The 21,148-nt window shown below is 39.7% G+C and overlaps 1 protein-coding gene across 5 annotated transcripts in view; it reads left to right on the top strand.

Annotated features, from left to right (window-relative positions):
- Positions 1-20,174, top strand: part of ELOVL5 (ELOVL fatty acid elongase 5) — a 46,264-nt gene extending 26,090 nt beyond the window's left edge. For all 5 annotated transcript variants that reach the window (XM_067565461.1, XM_067565462.1, XM_067565465.1 and 2 more), the window contains 7 exons: positions 2,871-2,936; positions 5,555-5,742; positions 9,464-9,541; positions 12,375-12,546; positions 14,389-14,513; positions 16,380-16,514; positions 18,294-20,174. In XM_067565461.1, the coding sequence (XP_067421562.1) occupies positions 2,879-2,936; positions 5,555-5,742; positions 9,464-9,541; positions 12,375-12,546; positions 14,389-14,513; positions 16,380-16,514; positions 18,294-18,425 (888 nt within the window). In that variant the 5' untranslated portion in view covers positions 2,871-2,878 and the 3' untranslated portion in view covers positions 18,426-20,174. The remainder of the gene's footprint in view (positions 1-2,870; positions 2,937-5,554; positions 5,743-9,463; positions 9,542-12,374; positions 12,547-14,388; positions 14,514-16,379; positions 16,515-18,293) is intronic.
- The last annotated feature ends 974 nt before the right edge of the window (positions 20,175-21,148 follow it).

The following is a 21,148-nucleotide window of genomic DNA, read 5'->3' as shown; positions in this document are numbered from 1 at the left end:
TAACTTGTATAGTTGCTTCAACCCACTGTAGAAATATGCCATGTGAATAAAAATTAAAATATTGTTATGGGTTTCACTGTGGTTTTTTTCCCAGAACCTGAGGGTTAATGCTAACATTGAATTTAAGAATATATTACATATCAAGGAAGAGACTACTTTAGCAAGCAGGTAAAAAGTGGGCAAATTACACCCTCATGATCAAAAAGACCATTTTTGCACAATTGACTATGGCCAGTAATAAAACTGATAACTATCTTTTGCAGGTTTCAGGCTTTGTACTTTGACTTTTAGAAGTGTAAAACACTTAAGCAGTGCTGCTTTGCGATAAGATGCCAGTGACACTGTCTCTATATTTAGGAGACTGATTACTTTTTGACCCCTTCCCAATGCTGTGCTTTTTGGTACAGTTTATTTTTTGATTAGTTTTGCCATTGTACAAATATTTAGAACTGGAGCTTTAATTTGTTCCATTAGGTGATGTCTTACTTTTTCCCTGCCCATCCCCCAATCCTCCACATCCTATTCTTTCACACTTTCAATCAGTTAGTTTTATGCTGCTGTCCATCACTGGAACCTGAGCACCTTCCACGTAAAGTTGATAGCAATAGCAAAGGTTGTAGTGGACTCCATGGAGTCTTTGGCTCTTCCTTTAAGTTGTGAAAATTCTGTTTGGAAGGGTGTTTTTGTTCAGTCAGTTTGTTTGCTTCATGGGTTTTTGGTGGGGTTGTGGTAGGGTACAGAGGATTGGCAATGTTGTGGATGCCTCTCACTGCAAGAAAACTGCTCCTCATTAACTGAAACCGTATGTGAAGTTATTAAAAATTACACACACACCCATACATGTTACAATTCATAACATACAATTTAACTTGCTTTTCTAAACCAAACGCAGTACTTAATATCGCCAACTCTTGTGACTTTATTGTGAGTCATGTGATATTTGAGAGCTTGCATAAAGCCGCAACTTCTGGAGAGTAACGATCATGTGAAAATATTGCCTTTTTAAATGAAAGTTTCTAGTCTTTGTGGTTGCAGAGTAAAGCTTGAAAAGGTGATCTGAATATACCTTACATACTAGAAAACGAGAATCCCAAAGTTTGTTTATTTCTTGGCTTAAAAGTCGTGAGAAAAATCTCATAACCTTGTGGGGCTGGACTCAGTATTTGAATATTGGGTTTGAGAATACTGCACTCATAACTTTCTGCAAAGGTAGCAGCTCTTTGGGGCTAGGACAGCCTTTCTATGGGCTTATCTACATGAACATTTTGTTTGTTTCTGTGGGCTTATCTACATGAACCTGCCCCACACTAGCCTGCCATGCACTAAGGGTATGTCTGCATTTCAATAAAACACCCACGGCTAGCTCGTGTCAGCTGACTTGGTCTGCAGGGCTATAAAATTGAAATGTAGATCTCTGGGCTCGGGCTGGAATCTGGGCTCTGGGACCCTGCAAGGGAAAAAGGGTCCCAGGCCCAGACATCTACACTTCAGTTTTATAGCCTTCAGCACAAGCCCCATGAGCCTGAGTCAGCTGACACTGGCTAGCCACAGGTGTTTTGTTATAGTGTAGACATACCTTAAGTGTCTGGACCCTGCTGATGCAGTTTCAGTGTGCTTCAGTCTGCTCAAAGCAGGATAGATCAAAGCATGACAGGGAATTGTTAGTGCCAGTCAGCAGAGGCCATGTGGACACTTCATTTGCTGCAGGCTAGTGCAGGGTGGATTGGTTAAAATCAAGGCTAATTGAAATCTGCGATTTAAATCACCAAGTGGAAAGCTTCAGTTTGAATACTTAATTTTTAATTTCTGTTTCCGTTTGTACTTCAGTTATTTTCTAAAGAAAAGTGCATTCTCATTGCTTAATATAACCATTAAAAACATTGATTTACAGCTGAATAGAGCCTTTACACTGGACATGGTAGCTTTTTGCTACCTAGGAGGGTACACTGTTATATACATTTATTTAAGCAATTGTATAATTTAATATTTTAGGAGTCTGATTATTTGTACATTTTAGTATGTTAGAAAATGGTGAATATATTGCTTATTTACTGGATAATTACTTTTTTGCTTATGAGTTGTGTAAAGCTGCATTCAGATAGTAACTGGGATTTAATTAAACGAACACAACAGCATATAAAACTTATTTTTATTGAACAAAGCAACCTTAAATGTTTGGTATACATAAACTTCACTGTTTTTCCCGTGTGCTGGAGAATGTTTTCTTGGTAGGCTGTCATAAATATTTATAATCTGAGAATCTGAGCCAATCAGAGTTCAGGTAGGAAGAAACTATAAAACACCCATCCCTCCAGGTGGGATCAGTGGATGATCCTGATGAGATACATGCTGGTGTCTCTGGAATCTGAGGCTTGGTCACAACACCAGTGCCAGTCTCTTGCAGCCCCTGGGTCCCCTACAGGATCAAGCCCTCTATACAGTACACAACCTTTGTGCCATATTTATCAAGCTTGATCTCAAAAGTTAGGTATATTTCCCCCGATTCTTTCTTTATATCGAAAAGCAGTCTTTAACCCAAAGTTTTTCATAGAAGCTCATGGATTCTGTTTGTTTTTATTGAACTATTTTGAGAGGTTCTAATAAGATTATGCCTTAATATATTTTGTATTACATTCAGGTTTAATCTTAAACAGGTTGATTTTTAAAAAGAAAAATTTATTATAATTTAAATAACAAAAATCCAATTTAAATAAAATCTAGGGTTTTTTTGTGGGGGTGTTTTTTTTTGTTTTTTTGTTTTTTTAAATCATGAAATCCAGCATGGGCTGGTTCGGGTAGGTCTACACACCAGCTTGCTGTGAATGTTACCAGCTGCAGAAATAACTTTTGTCGCCCCCCATTTTTTATAGGTTGTACGATGGAATCTGTGGATAAAACACTCAATAGCTACCTGGATGTCTGGCTTGGGCCAAGAGGTAAGTTGTTCATTTTATAAATACGTATATTTAATTTCTAGAACCAAAGCTCAAATGCAGATATTGGAGTATAGAAAGTGCCCCAGTGGAAGAGACTGGCCATCTAGTGTCCTGAATCTGACAGTAGCTAGTGTGCAAAATGTTCAGAGAAAAGTGCTGCTTATGCTAAGTAATCTGCATATGATTTGAAGAGTGAAAAATGACTGATCTTGTAATTTTATCAGCGCTAATGTACTGAGGATGCTATTCTGATTCCTATAAGCATCAACCTGGTTTTTTTGGTCTTACTCAGCTAGTTGCCTCAACAATACTCTTCAACGTGAAATTCTACAAGTTAATTAAATGTTGAATGAAAAATACCCTGTTTTTAAGTTCACTCTTCATCAAGAACTCTCTTGTAATGCAGGAGAGGATAAATAGGAGTTTCTGACTGGTCTTCAGTAACATTCATTAATTAAATTAACGGTCATATCATTTCCTTTTCAAATGAATTAGTTTTGATCTTCTAAATTTCTTATGTCACTACTACTTTATGCCTCTAATCAGTTTTGCAGGCCTCTAGTTCTTTTTTTCTTTCCTTTTTGAGATGAGGTGAGGAAATTAATGCTATATTCTAGCTGAGTAGAGTCTATCTGTTTTATGTACTGGCATTATAATATGCGACATATTTATTTGTTATGTTTTGAAAACACTGATCTGAAAATAAAATAAAATAAAAGCTTATCTAAACAGTTTGCAGGGTTTCCCTCTCAACCCCCCCACCAAGCTTTAAAGTTTCATTTTAAGATCAGTCTACACTAGAGTCATGGGGTCTGATTGAAACTCGCATAGGCATACCTGAGCGAGCTTTCATGTAGCTCGCTCAGGTACCAGAGCCGTTCAAACTGTAGCTGCGTGAGTGTCCACGTGGGCTAGGTCAGTGGTTCCCAACCTGGGGGGCAGGACCTCCTCGGGGGCAGGACACCCTTGGGGAAGCACCAAAGATTCCAGGGGGTCCATGAGGCTTCAGTAATAGAGGTCATTTAGCCCCCCGAGATCCATGCCGGGTGCAGCAGCCTCGAGCTCCGCACCGGCCAGAATGGAGGAGTAGGGCCCCTCCCCCCCCACACACACACACTGGCCAGGCACCTGGCCAGAGAGGAGCAACCCCAGCTGGTGGGGGCCTGGAACCAGAGCCTGCCTCCATTACCCTCAGTCCATGAGGGACGGGAAGAGACAGGGCCACATGGGGTGTGCGATGGCAGCTGCACCAGGAAAGGCTTAGCTTTTTATTCAGGTGAGAGTCATTTATTGTTGTTGTTGCTATAACTGTGTGTTTATAGGGGTTATGTGTTTATGGCTGGTGAGGAGGTGGGATGGGGGGGGGAAGGGTGCGTGTTTCAGTGTTAACCAGTGGGGCTTTCACTCAGAAAGGTTGAGAACCACTGGCTAGATGCCTGAGTAATTGCTGAAGCTTCTGGGTGGGCTTGTGCAGCATGTGCTGCTGTGGCTCCCAGTTAAAGCAATCTCAGCTAGAATTTACATGGGCTCAGTCTCCACCCTGTGACAGCAGTGTAGATGGCCCCTCAGACTACAGTATGGCTTCTGAACTCCACTAAAGTAGAGCAGGAACCTGTTCACTGGTACAGAGTGTCTAAAGTGAATTGTTCTGAGCTTGTGTTATATTTTGACAACTGTGGTTTTAGCCCCATTATAGACAGGCCTTTATGGGTGGGGACAAGCTGCCACTTTCTCCATGACTATTTCCTTATGTGTATTTCAGTCCAAAATGTGATTTTTGTAAAAAGGGCATCATATTTGTCTGAATATTTTATATCCATATCAAATTTGTTCTGTTTACTGGTTAAAAATGTCTTTTTTGCTTGCTAGTCTTGCGAACTCCCCCTGGGACCAGACTGTCAAACTGGGCTGTTTTTCCTTCTCATGCATCATCACAAATAAAAAGGTTCCCAAAAAAAAATTATGCTGAGTAATACTTACGTAAAATCAGTGTCCTCTGAGTTTGCACTGGTGTAACTTACTGATTGGAATATAGGATGTGATGCACAGTAAGGAATCCAGTTCCCTCTCTTAGCCATGCTGGTTCCCGCTTTATTCCTAGCAGGAGTAAAAACAGTAAGAATGTACTTTTGTTAGTACAGTAAGCCGATATGACTGAAAACTAGCTACATTGCTGATATATAGGCGCTTTCGGGGAGAGAAGAAGAAACAAACAAAAACAGCATGGTGAAGTTTATCCACTTTAAAAGTTATTCAGAATCTTCTCTCCCAAATATAAAGATTGATTTCAAGTAATAGTTTAAAAAACCTAGCAGCAATAACTCCCTTTTGAAAGCAATGTTTTCATTAGGAACAGCATTACTTGCATTTTGCTTAGCAACATGTGATTAAATGAAACCTTGCTATGTCTGAAAGTTTTGTGTAGTTCAGAACAATTGTCACTTCTAGTAAGTTTATTTGCTGTTAGTCCTTCAAGCATTTTCTTCCATTTACATTGGTTCGTGTTAGGTGATTGTTGCTATAAGCCTTGTCAGGAAAATATTTTTCTCAATGTTTTTAAATACTTACAAAAATTATCACTTTGATTTAGTAAATGTATTTTTTTCACTCTATTTCAGATCCCAGAGTAAAAGGGTGGCTTCTTTTGGATAACTATACACCTACTTTTATCTTCTCTGTCTTATACTTATTAATCGTATGGATAGGACCAAAGTACATGCAGAAAAGAGAACCATTCTCATGCAGAGGAATTCTAGTGGTCTACAATCTCGGACTTACACTACTGTCTCTTTATATGTTTTATGAGGTAGGAGGGTTTTTTGGTTTTGGTTTTGCAGTACCCTATTTAACCGCCACTTACACCAAAAACCTGTCTGTTGTACATATTGTTATCCTAAACTTGGTAATATAACTGCAGAAATTCTTCAGTGGTCACGTCTCCAAAGAAAATCACCATTATTACTAAGCTTACATGAGCACTTCCGTTAATACACTAGAGGATGGTGTACAAAATCTGTACAGATTCAACAGCAGAATAAATTCTGAAATATGCAGCTCTCCCTCAGCACACAATGGAAGAGGAAAATTCAACTTGCTTGATTTATTATAGTCTGCAGGTAAACCTTGGTATTATTTGAGAAGCTCCTAAAAGAGAACCTCAATCAGCTTGTTCTAGTGGATTGTTCAAAGAATGGGGTAGCAACATCACATCTCACTAGGATATGTGGAATACAATTTTGTTTAAATGTATTAGATACACACCTTAATCTTTGCTTTTCTTTAAACTTCATATCTATTAAATAATTGTATATATGTGATAAGTATGTGTATTGTCTGAGATGCTATGCAAATATGTTTAGTGACAAATTAAGCATAAGCATTATCACCACAGACTTCATCACATCTTAATCTATGGCACATGTACAACTACATATTTCTTTGGCATTCTAGTAAGCGTAGATAAAATTCCCATTGCAGTTGATCTCTGCTCCTCTAGCATTAATACTCATTTTCCACATGAAGATTTTGTAGAAGGGTAAGAGGATGGCCTAGTAACCACAAAGAAGTATTTTCCATCACTGAGTCTGTGAATTTAGAGCACTGGATAGGGACTCAGCAGACCTGGGTTCAGTTCATGAGTCTGCCACTGGCCTACTGGGTGACCTTGGGCATGTTACTTTCCCTTTCGGTTAGTCAGCTTCCCCATCTATAAAATGGGCACAATGATACTGACGTTCTTTATTAAAGTGCTTTGAAATCTACTGATGAAAAGTACTATACAAGCTAGGTGTTGTTATTGTTTTGTTTTCTTACTTAAACTTATTTTTTTCCCCTTACATCTGATGAAGTGGGTTACAGCCCATGAAAGCGAATGCTACAGAAATTAAATTTGTTAGTCTTTAAAGTGCTACAGAACTCTTGTTTATTCTATATACAATATTCCATAAACTTTATATGATGTAAAGCCTTTGTAATTATATTACAGTTGAACTGCCTTTATTTTGCATAGCAATCTCCCCACTTACTAAGCTTCATTTGTCTTGTCAACTCTGCAAAACAAATGCATGTTTATATCTATAAAATACATATAATATAAATGAACATTTGCTTGTCATTACTCATGTGGCTTAGAAAACTGCCTTAAATTCACACAGTCAATGTGAGTTCTTTGATTTCATAGAATCATAGATTTGGGTTGGAAGGGACCTCAGGAGGTCATCTAGTCCAACCTCCTGCTCAAAGCAGGATCAACCCCAACTAAACCATCCCAGCCAGAGCTTTGTCAAGTCACACCTTAAAAACCTCTAAGGATGGAGATTCCACCAACTCCCTAAGTAACCCATTCCAATGCTTCACCACTCCTAGTGAAAATTTTTTTCCTAATGTCCAACCTAGACCTCCCTCATTGTAACTTGAGACCATTGCTCCTTGTTCTGTCATCTACTACCACTGAGAACAGCCTAGCTCCATCCTTCCTGGAACCCCCTTTCAGGTAGTTGAAGGCTGCTATCAAATTTCCCCTCTCCCACCCCCTTCTCTTCTGCAGACTAAACAAGCCTAGTTCCCTCAGCCTCTCCTCATACGTCTTGTGCTCCAGCCCCCTAATCATTTTTGTTGCCCTCCACTGGACTCTTTCCAATTTGTCCTCATCCTTTCTGTAGTGGGGAAGATTTGGTGAAGGGAAAAATAAAACCTCATTTGCAGGCTACATGATTAGTGAAAAGAACTTAAATTTAAAAACTAGAACATCATTGATCATAGTCTTTGCTACTGCAAATATATAATGCAACTTGATTTTCATTGTTAGCATTACATTAAGTGATCTTGTTATCTGCGTGAAAATGTCCATTTGGTATTGTCCAGCCAGGCCACAACTTTATTCACTTAAAATATCTGGAAGTGCCCAATAGTAAATTGTACAGTGCAGCTCAATGTACTTTCCTTAATCATTTCCAAATAATCCCCAACCGGGTCCCAGCTATCCTGCTGCTGGGGTCCCACTGCCCTCCCCTTGCTTGAGGTGAAAGGGGGCCATAAAAGGAGGGGGGTTGCCTCTGCTGTTCCAGACGTATGAGCCCCCTAACCCCACTTCCTTAGCTCCCTTAAGGGATGTTTTTCTTCAAATCCTTTTCCTATCCATTTTATCCAATAACTTTATCCTTTCCATACAGAGTACCTGCATTGGTCATCTGGGATGGGATGATTTAGTTGGGGTTGGTCCTGCTTTGACCAGGAGGTTGGACTTCACTTTGGCCAATCTGGCAATGAGGGAAAAATTCCTTCCAGGCCCGTGAGGAAAAAGGCAACTAGCAAAATGCCTGCAACGGATCAAAAGGGAACCTGGTCATTTGTCAAGTTCATGGGTGGGTAGGGTGACCAGATAGCAAGTGTGAAAAATCAGGATGGGGGTGGGCAGTAATAGGCGTCTATATATGTCCCTGTAAAATAGGGAGATCTGGGCAACCTATGCGAGGGTGGATGCTGTCAGCCTGATCCCCGTGAAAGAGGTCCTCTCTGGTGCTGAATGGCGTATAATGCACACTCACACTCACACTCATACACTCTTACAATCAGCAGGAAGGGCAATACAGTGGCCTTCTCCTGGCCTAGCCCCAGTTATATATTGCCCTTTCTGTCCATCCCTGTAAACTTTCCTTCTCTTCCCTACCTGTTGTAGAGGAGCCCTTAAAGGGGCAAGACTCCTTTTCTTCCAGCTAGCCAGACAGAAACCTCTTCCCATGAGCACATGAGGGGGCACAATATAACTACTTTTATTAACAGGCACATAAAAAGCTATAATGTTATATTAAATGTGAATCATCTCAGTAACCTGTCTATGTTTTAGTAAATACTAAATTTTGTGACTTAGCATTTTGTAACCTAAACTGCATTATATGTGTATAATGCATTTCTGTTCAGCAACTCAAAAAACTTAAATCCCCTGGATAAACGCTCTTCATTTAGACTCTGCATTGTGTCCGTTATGTAATCCTAAAATGGCAGACTTGAGGGCAAACATAATAATGGTGTGCCAGCTAAGAGGCTGATCCCGTGAAAAGCTTTCACATGGGAGGAGTCCTACTGACTTGGATCAGACTACTCACTTGCATAATTTTAAGCCTGTGTATGTTTGCTTCATACCACCGATGCTGACCATTCACAGTTCCACTCCAGGAGAGCATCTCTTTTTTTTTTCTAATGAGAAATATCAAAATCATCCTGTCCAGCATCCTGTTTGAAAATGTGGTGCTTTTATATGAAATTTGGCAGCAATGAGCTATGGACATTTCATTACATATTCATATTTGACACTTAGGTCTACAACTCAAGCATAAAACATGTTAGTAGCTTGCAATTACTGTACCTCATACTGTATTTGGAGTCTTGCTGCAATTTTAATAATGGCTGTAACTCATGAGAGGAGCACTATTTGGGAGATCTGTGAGAATAAAGCTGCTGTCATGATTCAGATGTACTATAAAGTCCATATTTTCATCAGATGATACATTATTCTTTCATCTTGTCAGCTGGTGACAGGAGTATGGGAAGGAGGATACAGTTTCTTCTGTCAGGATACACACAGTGGAGGTGAAGCTGATATGAAGGTAACATTACTTGTTATAATTCTCAGTTGTTACTTTAAATGTTCTCTTTTGCATACCAGTGAAGAGCAGAACAGGATACATCTGTATCCATATTAAACAAGCTCTCCCCTATTTTATTCAGTGCACAGAAAGTACATGTTGAAAGTTGGCACTTAGTCCATAATATGATCTAATCATATTTGGTATTTGAAGAGACCTCTTGAGACTGGGTGTATGTTTCACATATATTATGCCCATTACTGCAGCATCTGGGCATACTTAATTTTTTTTAAAGTTGATAACCGCTTCCCCCACCACCACCCAACCTCACTGCTGTGAACTGCTTTTCCCTCATGCTCAGAAAAAATATTACTATGATATGTAGTGGAGATTCTCTTATGATTACTGTTCAGACTTGTTTTTCCACAGAGAGCATAACAGAAATATGTTAGAACATAAGAACAGTCATACTGGGTCAGACCAACAGTCCATCTAGCCCAGTATCCTGTCTTCCAACAGTGGCCAATGCCAAGTGCTTCAGAGGGAATGAATAGAACAGGTAATCATCAAGTGTTCCATCCCATTGGCCATTCCCAGCCTCTGTCAAACAGCAATCCCTGCCTATCCTGGCTAATGGCCATTGATGTACCTTATCCTCCATGAACTTCTCTCGTTCTTTTTTGAACCCCATTTTAGTCTGGGCCTTCAAAACATCCTCTATCAAGGAGTTCCACAGGTGGACTGTGCATTGTGTGAAGAAATACTTCCTTTAGTTAGTTTTAAACCTACTAATTTCAGGCTAATCTATTAATTTCATTTGTGACCCCTAATTTTTGTGTTATGAGAAGGAATAAATAACATAACCAGTCATTCTGTTATCTTTTGTGACTGCTACACATTGAGTAGATGTTTTCAGAGAACTATCCACAATTACTCCAAGATCTCCTTCTTGAGTAGTAACGGCTAATTTAGATGCCATCATTTTATATGTATAGTTGGGATTATGTTTTCCAATGAACATTACTTTGCATTTATCAACATTGAATTTCATCTGCCATTTTGTTGCCCAGTCACCCAGTTTTATGAGATCCCTTTGTAACTCTTCGCAGTCTGCTTTGGACTTAACTATCTGGAGTAGTTTTGTATCATCTGCAAATTTTGCCACCTCTCTGTTTACCCCTTTTTCCATATCTTTTATGAATATGTTGCACAGTACTGGTCCCAGTACTGAGCCTTGGAGTACACCACTATTTACCTCTCACCGTTCTGAAAACTGACAGTTTATTCCTACCCTTTGTTTCCTATCTTTTAACAAATTACTGATTCAGGAGAGGACCTTCCCTCTTATCCCATGACTCCTTACTTTGCTTAAGAGCCTTTGGTGACTGACCTTGTCAAAGGCTTTCTGAAAATTTAAGTACAGTATATCCACTGGATCACCCTTGTCCACATGCTTGTTGACACCCCCTCCCGCCCCCCCCCCCCCCCCAAAAAAAAAAAAAGAATTCTAGTAGATCGGTGAGACATAATTTCCCGTTTTCTAAAACCATGTTGCCTCTTTCCCAAGAAATCCTATTCATCTGTGTCTGGTAATTCTGTTCTTTACTATAGTTTCAACCAATTTACCTGGTACTGAAGTTAGGCTTACTGGCCTGTGATTGCCAGGATTGCCTCTGGAGCTTTTTTAAAAAATTGGTGTCACATTAGCTATCCTCCAGTCATCTGGTACAGAAGCTGATTTAAATGATAGGTTACATACCACAGTTAGTAGTTCTGTAATTTCACATTTGAGTTCCTTCAGAACCCTTGGGTGGATACCATCTGGTCCTGGTGACTTATTACTGTTTAATTTATCAATTTGTTCCAAAAACACCTCTAATGACATCTCAATCTGGGACAGCTGCACAGATTTGTCACCTAAAAAGGGCTCAGGTTTGGGAATCTCCCTCTCATCCTCAGCTGTGAAGACCAATACAAAGAATTCATTTAGTTTCTCCACAATAGCCTTATCTTCCATGAGTGCTCCTTTAGCATCTCGATCGTCCAGTGGCCCCACTGGCTGTTTAGCAGTCTTCCTGCTTCTGATGTACTTACATTTTTTTGCTGTTACTTTTTTGAGTCTTTGGCTAGCTGTTCTTCAAATTCTTTTTTGGCTCTCCTATTTGTATTTTTATACTTCTCAGAGTTTATGCTCCTTTCTATTTTCCTCAATAGGATTTAATGTCCACTTTTTAAAGGATGCCTTTTTGCTTCCCACTGCTTCTTTTATTTTGTTTCGCTACAGTGGCACTTTTTTGGTCCTCTTATTATATTTTTTAATTTGGGGTATATATTTAAGTTGAGCCTCTATTATGGTGTCTTTTAAAAGTTTCCATGCAGCTTGCAAGGATTTCAGTTTTGGCACTGTACCTTTTAATTTCTGTTTTAACTAACTTCCTCATTTTTGTGTAGTTCCCCTTTCTGAAATTAAATGCTGCTGTGGTGGGCTGCTTTGGTGTTTCCCTACCCTCCACAGGGATGTTAAATTTTATTATGTTATGGTCACTATTGCCAAGCGGTTCATCTATGGTAAACATTTGTGTCTTGTGTCTCAGTGCACCCTAGGTGCACTCTAATAGCCTCCTGAAACATAGTCTTGTCATCCTTCTGTCTCAATTATAGCTACCTCTGTAGACTGTGCCTCTTACAGAAAAACTGATGCAAGGAATGGGCTGAGCTTTCCAATGGATCACCATGAATATCTAAAAGTAGTGAGATGTGCTTTGTTGACATGAGAGCATTGCAGGGTAAAACAAACCCAAACGCTGTAAAATAAGTCCTGAATTTATTATTTTTTCTTCTCTTCTCCATCTAGATCGTACGTGTCCTTTGGTGGTACTACTTCTCCAAACTCATCGAATTCATGGACACCTTCTTTTTCATTCTGCGAAAAAATAATTACCAGATCACTGTTCTTCATATCTATCACCATGCAACCATGCTGAATATTTGGTGGTTTGTTATGAACTGGGTGCCTTGTGGTCATTGTAAGTACAGCGGAAGAGATAACTTACAGCAGAGACTTAGGTTGTTTTACTTAAGGCCAAATTCTACCACAGGCTGCATACAAACAACTCCTGTTGACTTCAGTCTCAGGATCTGGTCCATCTTGCTTAAAATTCACCCAAAAAATTAAGTTGCTTTATTAAATTACAAGCAATACCAATAGTTGCAGGTATTAAGCTGCCTGTAGGCCTTTACTGCTATAATTGAACAGTGGAAGTGTTTAATTGTAGATAGAGAATAGGTTTTGCAGGAGGTACAATATATTCACCAGCTGCTGCTGAGTGGCTCTGACACCTGTGTCAGCTTTGCTTACTTGTTTTCATAGCAGATGCAAAGCTCCCAAGGAGAAACAGGTTTCCAAGTCAGACTTGGAAGCCTGTTGCAGGTATGTGTAAGGCAGCTAATAATAACTGCTAGAAATCAAACCATTGTCTTAGAGTTCATCAAACTTTGCTCATTCAGGGGGTCTTTCCCTTTACTTATCCCATTACATAGGTGACAATGATAAATTATTTCAGTTAAAATCTTTGTCCCCTGGGCACTCATGAACTTGACTGAATGCTTTTTTGCCTCTTCCCATCTCTCCTCTTGTATAAAACAGTATTAAATGCTGCTGTCCTCTGGCAACCTCACTTGGATTCTTTTCATTTCAGTTGCTTTTAACTGACATTGTTTCCCAAATGCGTTAGCAGAAAAATATGGGGGAGGCAACAATAATGTAGAAGAATAGCATAGCTTACTTGTGGGTCAGTGATCTTGTGGATGGACATTAGCATAGCTTTGCTGAAGGAAAGATTGTCTAGGATCAGTCTGTGTGTCACCAGTGTGGTGTGCATAAGAAATACCAGTTATGTGGCTAGAAAAGCTGCACTCCTCAAAACCCTTCTTAGAACAGTACAGAAACTGCATTTATTTTGTACTGTCAACATACGAACAAGTAGTAAACGTTAGAAGTGTGCATGTGTAACTGTTGTTCTAGAGCAATGGTTTTCAACCTTAGTTTTTTTTCATTTGTAGACCCCTAAAAAACTTTGAATGGAGGTGCGAACCCCTTTGGAAATCTTTTATCTGTTTATCCTTATGGGTCTAGAACCACCATTCTAGAGAGAAGTCAAGCATCTATTTATGCAGCTTTTACTGTTGTAAATCTAAGACAATCACACATTTAAATGGTCTTGAAAATGCTTGATTACTCCCTGTTGACGTTGGGGTTTTTTTCAAGCTAGCTGTTCTACTTGGACCTTTGATAGCACTGTGCAATTTAATGATAGGCAGCTAAAACGTAAAATCTTTCAGTGACTGAGAAGCCATTATAAACAAAGGCAAATAAAATGGGTAAACTGATGTGTTTGAAAATCCTCAGAATTTTGTGTCTTCTAATCAGAAGCAGACTCCTTGTTTCAGTGGAAGTGCCTGCCAAAGGGGGATAGGCCTAAAATTAGACCTGTGAAGCTTTCTGATTTGTGAACATGTTTGTGCACCTCCACCCCTCTTGCCTCCTCAATTTTTCTGAGCAGACAGGGCATTGAAATTATCCCTAGTTGGATAAGTGGAGCAGACAGGTAGGAATGGAAGGCTGGCACAAAATGCACTGATCATGTGCACAGTTACAAAGGGCCAGGGCCCCTGAGCTTATTTCCCATTTCTCTACTTGAGAGACTGACTCTTTTAGCCTTTTCTTTTGGGGAAACTGATGTTTTTAAAGGTCAGCAGGACCTCTTTAATAGTGACCTGTGGCTGTCCATTTTAGCAATATTCAGGTTCCGTCTGCCCAACATGTGTTCAGTAATAAAATGCCCTCTTTTTTCCCCTCTCCATTTTAGCATACTTTGGTGCCACTCTTAACAGCTTTATCCATGTCCTCATGTACTCCTACTACGGATTGTCTGCTATTCCAGCTATGCGTCCGTATCTGTGGTGGAAGAAATACATCACTCAGTGCCAGCTGGTGAGTTATTCAGTCTCTCGTTCCCTCCCAGACCTCTCTGGAGCTGAAGGAGCTGTTTTTCCCCGCTTGTAATAAAGGGAGGGGATTTTAATTTCTTGAGTGAAGCTAATAAACTAAGGGAGGGCATTTTGTATTGTGCTCAGCATAATGCGGACTTCTTGGCAGTCATTGTAACATAATAGTAGTTTGCAATGAGAAGGTTAGCAATGCATCTGTCCCGTCTTCTCTGATTTGCAGCTAAATTTATTCCTGTGTCATAACACTGGGTTTTCTGTGATTCTGTAGTGAGAATACAGGGGAAAAACCAAATTTATTCTCAACCACGCTGAACCAATGCATTTTTCTTAAGCATTTGTTGGCCAATGACTGATGCTGCGATGACAAACTAGCAGCTGCATGTGACTCAGTCACAGCTAACGAGGCCCTTTATTCTAATCCTGAAAAACAATTGTCTTCCTGCCTGATGTTTGTGTGCAGTTGTAAATGGGTCTCTAAATACTGTTAAATACCTCTTTCCTTCAGCTGCACTTTAAGTAGGTGGATTTAATCACTTTTGTATTGGACTCCTTGTATCCCACATCCATTTGTATTGTTTCCTTATACCCACTGCTAGCGCCGAGATGGTTTGTGTACATCATGTGACAAAGAAGAAAAAATATAGTTGGAGCCATGTGTTTATACGTGTAGTAACAGTAATAAGACTTCGCTCTTATGTAGCACTTGTAAGCTGTGGATATCAAAACCCCACATAAAGGATGGCAAGTGTTAGCCCCACTGTATAGAAAAGGAACTGAGGCCCAGAGAGAAGTGGTTTGCCCACGCAGGTCATTGGCGGAGCTGCGAATAGGTTCAATTTGATGAGACTTTATTGGCATGGCAGCGTATCCAAGTGTTGCCAAAATGGGGGGAAAGGACACATGCGCACCCCTCCGGTTTCTCTTAGAGACCGGTATAATATGTCAGCTATGCACTGTTGGGAGTTTGATTTCCTGTGTCCATTTGTCAGCAGCATTCATCCCTGATCCAGTGACAGGTTGCTGTATAGCGTGAGGCTGGCTGTGCCATCTTTCTCCCAGGACTAGACACCGTTTCTCCTCATCTTTTTTATGACAATAGAACCCAAGTCTCTGGATGCCCAGTCCAGTGCCTACTGCCTAATGGTAGCCTGGAAATGCCTGCACTCTGGGGATGCTCTGTTTCCCTGCAAGACAGACAAAACTATCTTTCTATTTTGAAATAAATTCTCCTTAATCTTTCAACCTCCCTGTAAGGGTGAAACTTGCTTACGGTCCTTTGCAGCACTTAATTCCTGAATAGTGTTTGCACGGAGGGATCTCGGGCTGAGGAAGCGAAGCAGAGGTTCCTTTGCTCCTGCTGCCTGGCTGCCAAAAGGATCTCCTTGGTGGCCTTGGATAGGCCAGCACAGATGCCCAGGGGGTGGGGCCTACCGGAGACCCTCTGCAGAGTCCCAGGTGGACTGGCATTGAATTTAACTTCCCACACCACGTTGAGCCTGAATACTTCATTTGTATGCAAGTGGGAGTGGATTTTACCCTTTAATCTGTTTAATTAAAAAAAAAAAAACTCCTGCACAGGATTCACTCAGTGCTTTGAGGTGAAGCAATATTTTTAAAATAAAGACCTTTTAAAAATATTGTGGTCTGAACAAAGGTCTGTCAACAAATGTTTATTAAGATCCTTATGACTGGCATAAAGGCAAACTCTCTTCAGACTCACTTTATTGACCATTTTGACGTTTAGAAATTATTTCACTAATTCTTGGTGTGTCGTCCCGTCCCATTCCATTCCCCCCCACTCTCTCCATCTTGTCACTACTGTGCTCTATTTTTTTTCCCCATCTTTCAGACTCAATTTGTCCTGACAATCTTCCAGACAAGCTGTGGTGTGGTTTGGCCATGCGCCTTCCCTATGGGCTGGCTGTATTTCCAGATCTCCTATATGATTACTTTGATTATCCTCTTCACAAATTTCTACATACAGGTAAAAAAAAAGTTTGTTCATTTTTTGCACCAATCTGATTTGAAAGCTGCTTTGTAAGCCTTGAAACATATGGTTTTCCCCTCTTCAGTATGAATGTTTTTTTCACTACTGGCACTTCTCAGCTCTTCTTCATGTTGGGGTCCTGTGTGCAACTCAGGAAGATTAGTAATATAAAGTATAAGCATGTAGGAAATGATGCTCTACTCAAGGAGCAGCTTTCCATTTTGAAATACAATAGCGACCTGTAAAGTTTGCATTCTGTAATTGCCTTCTGTGATGAGACGACGGGCTCTGTGGATGTGGGGAAAGTGGTGGACTTGATATACCTTGACTTTAGCAAAGCTTTTGATATGGTCTCCCACAGTATTCTTGTCAGCAAGTTAAAGTAGTATGGGTTGGATGAATGGATTATAAGGTGGATAGAAAGCTGGCTAGATCATAGGAATCAATGGGTAGTGATCAATGGCTCGATGTCTAGTTGGCAGCCGGTAACAAACGGAGTGCCCCAAAGGTTGGTGCTGGGGCCTCTTTTGTTCAACATCTTCATTGATGATCTGGAAGATGGGATGGATTGCACCCTCAGCAAGTTTGCAAATGACACTAAGCTGGGGGAGTGATAGATACACTGGAGGGTAGAGATAGGATGCAGAGTGACCTAGATAAATTGGAGGATTGGGCCAAAAGAAATCTGATGAGGTTCAACAAGGACAAGTGCAGAGTCCTGCACTTAGGGCATGGGATTCTTCTGTCCTGCTACAGACTGGGGACCGACGGGCTAGGCAGCAGTTATGTGGAAAAGGACCAGGGATTACAGTGGACAAGAAGCTGGATATAAGTCAATGGTGTGCCCTTGTTGCCAAGAAGGCTAACAACATATTGGGCTGTATTAGTAGGAGCATTGCCAGCAGATTGATGCCACATCTGGAGTATTGTGTCCAGTTTTGGGTCGCCCACTACAGGAAGGGTTGGGAGAGAGTCGAGCTGAGGGCAATGAAAATGATTAGGGGACTGGAGCACATGACTTTTGAGGAGAGGCTGAGAGAACTAGGCTTGTTTAGTTTGAAGAGAAGAATGAGGGGGGGATTTGATAACCTGAAAGGGGGTTCCAGGGAGGATAGAGCTAGGCTGTTCTCAGTGGTAGTAGATGACAGAACTAGGACCAATGGTCTCAAGTTGCAGTGGGGGAGGTCTAGGTTGGATATTAGGAAAATGTTTTTCACTAGGAGAGTGGTGAAGCACTGGAATGGGTTACCTAGGGAGGTGGTGGAATCTCCATCCTTAGAGCTGGGATGGGGTTGGTCCTGCTTTGAGCAGGTGTTGGACTAGATGATCTCCTGAGGTCCCTTCCAACACTAATCTTCTATGATATAAGTTAATTTGCAATGTACTCATGTAAAGAAGTATCCTGCATTATCTTTGTTGCAAAAATAATGGCTCAATGTCACAAGTGATCATAACAGCTTTTGGGAAATTGCTCCAAAACTTGACTTGTAAATTTATCCTTTCCCAGAAATTCATAAAATTATTTGGAACTGTTTGCATTGCTTTTTTTCCAGTACAGAACTCTAGCATGCTAGATTAAGCCTCTGGCTCAAAAAATCAGCATAAATTAAGCTTTTCAGTAGCTATTATCTCTGAACATGTTCAGGACTTAGTGTGTATCGCAGTAATCAGCATCCTGTGCTAGGAAGTGCAAGTTAGTGCACGTGTCTAATTGCTGAGGGAACAAGCCATTTATATCTGATTTAAAACAAAACTGTGTGCATCTATGTATTTTAGACTTACAAAAAGAAGGCATCTTCCAGAAGGAAAGAATATCAGAATGGTTCTACAGCCGCTGTGAACGGGTACACAAACAGCTTTTCTTCCCTCGAGAACAATGTGAAACAAAGAAAACAAAGAAAGGATTGAAGACCAAACTGAGAAACCATTTTGATATCACAGACAACAAAATAATCTGATTGTAAGCACAATAAGAGTTGTGCACTGATACCCTAACAGCTACTGTAACTATTCCTGCCTAGAATAGTGCGATTTATGTAAGACTTAACCTGTGCAAACACCCTAGAAACTGTATACAGAATATAAAAGTAGGTTAAAGTTAATAATTCTAGGCTGTCACTGACCCCGCTATAGACTGTGGAAGGGAGTATCATTGTAGTTTGACACTGCTGTTGCCTTACTAGTCAATATGATAGGTGCTGAATTATTATTCACAGTTTCAAAACACTGTAATCCAAACTCATGTTTTTTACTGTAGATTATGCATGTGATTGTAAAAGTAATTTGTACAATGTTGGTTTCAGTAGGTAAACACACATGCCTTAAAAAAAAAAAAAAAAAAAAATTAAAAAGCAGGGCCCAAAGCTTATTAATGGTTTGCAAATGAGGGTACGTTTCAACTTTTTTTTTATTTGATTGACTTTTTAATAAAAGTCATTTAGAAAAATCCATTGATCGTTTTACTGTACTGTATGTGATGCCTAATGTTAAGTATCTCCTACATGTTACAGTGAAATTGGAAATAGCGCCTTTAGTTTTGTATATTTGGCTTTAACTGACTAAGCAGTCACAATCAAAATGGAAGTTATTTTACCTTTTTAATAAATCTTATTTTTTTTTATTTTGCATGTATCACTAATGCTTAAGCAGTCTAGCAAGACTTAAATATTAATTGTCTCAAAAGGTTAGGGAATATACAGGGAGGGTACATCTTGGTTTTTTATTTCTGTGAATTGCTAAATTGCAAAGCAGTTTTAAATACTGGAAACTGCCAGTTTCAAGCATTGTGGTACTATAGCCATATTCATGTTTCAAAAGTGACTGGATAGTCTATGACCTTAAAGTTCATTTAAAAATGAAGATGATAGATGTTTTTCAAATGTAATTATTCATAATTAAGTTGGCATTTGTATTGCTAATTGTGTAGCATACTCTGTTGTTTTTAAAATGTGCCTAGCTCACAAAAATATTTTTTTCCAAAAAGTAAAATTAAACAGACTGACACACACAGCTCAAAAAATAAACCCTTGGAAATGTGCTGGAGACGAGTGTTTGTTTCCTTAGTGTAATTTGTGTAGATCACATGTAACTTTTTGGCTTATCTACAGATTTGTTTAGAAATGCTTGTTAAAATTACTGTTAATGTAAAATCTTGCCTTGCACACATGAGGAGTCAGTTGCAAAGCCAAACATATAGCTGGTATGTTATCGACTATGGTGGAGTTTAGATTATGAATACTTTATTCATTGAGCTCTGAGACCATTTAACTAATCATGCAAAACATCCTGTTGGCCATTTACTTAAGTTTGTATTGTTAACTATTTTGGTTTGATATTTATATAAATATCAGTTTTGCCTGTTTAACTCTTTAATTTTTTGCACATCTGTTAAGGAAATAATGAGTTCTATTAGCCTTGGGTTTTCTTTACTTGTTTTAAAGGAGACACAGCATCTGTTTACATTTACATTATCAAAGCTTGTGTGTCTTCATTTCTAGGTACTGGTTTGCACAGTCTTTACATATTTCAATACAGCAGCTGTAATGTTCAAAATATGCTGTCTAAGTGTGCTAAAATAAACCCTTAGCTCATCTGAATTTACCTACATTGTTAATGTTTGACATTGTTTAACCATTAAAACATTTTTGATTATCTCTGCCTGAATTTCAGTGGGTTTTTTTTTTATGGATTTGATACTGCACCTTATTTTGTATAATGCCAAGTGGGAAATATCACGGCCCATAGAAATAAGGGGGAACTGCAAACACTTATAGAAATTTAAATAACAAATTCCTTACAAGAATCATTGACAGCTACCAACACTTACAGCCATTCCTTGGCTGTAATTGTAGAAATGATTATCCACATGGGTGGATTAATTCTGTCAGTGGAATAACTACCTCCTTACATGTAGAATGGGGGGTGTGGTTTGAGCACAGGACAAAAATTGTAGTTCCAGCCATAACACCTAATCTTCCTGACTCCGAAACCCAAGTTTCTAAAATGGGAATAATGCTTATCTCAAAAGCAGTGAGGAATGATTTACTGTTCATAAAGCCTTCCCTAGGCTCTGCTGCCTTTATTATCATCTCTATGCCCTAACAATACCAAAAGCATTCAATTGATCTTATACCAGGCCCACCACCGTGGTATCTGAGCACCTTACAAAATCAGAAAGTGCACACAATGGCTATGCTTGTTTACACATGGAGTTATTCAGGAATAGCTGTTCCTGAATCACATGTAGACAAGTGCTAACTCTCTTCCCTCCAGTCTGCAGGCTGTTATTGTGAGATGCCTGGATCGAGGAAGTAGGCTTTGCGTTTTGCAAAAGTCTTTTGGAAAAGTCCAAGGTTATTCTCATCTCTTCCAGGAGTGAGTTTCAGTTTTATGAGCCAATGACCAAGCAAGGTATATATCTCCTGCGTGCATTAATTTAATTCTTGAGGTTGACAGTTTCTTTGAGTGGAATGCAGCAGTTCTGAGGGCCTGTGATCGCCCGGAGTGATGCAGTCCCTCAGGTAACAGGCCACTTCCATGGAGAGCTTTTAAGATGAAGGTTAAAATGTAAACTAAACCTGGTATTCCCTCGGGAGTCAGCAGAGACAGTGGAGTACTGTGGTGATGTGCCA

The sequence above is a fragment of the Emydura macquarii genome, unplaced genomic scaffold (genome assembly GCF_026122565.2).
Source record: "Emydura macquarii macquarii isolate MOO-44397 ecotype Brisbane River unplaced genomic scaffold, CSIRO-AGI_Emac_v2 contig_2680, whole genome shotgun sequence".
NCBI classification, from domain to species: Eukaryota; Metazoa; Chordata; order Testudines; family Chelidae; genus Emydura; species Emydura macquarii.
The sequence above is the reverse complement of the archived record's forward strand: the minus strand, read 5'-3'. Positions and strand labels throughout refer to the sequence as shown.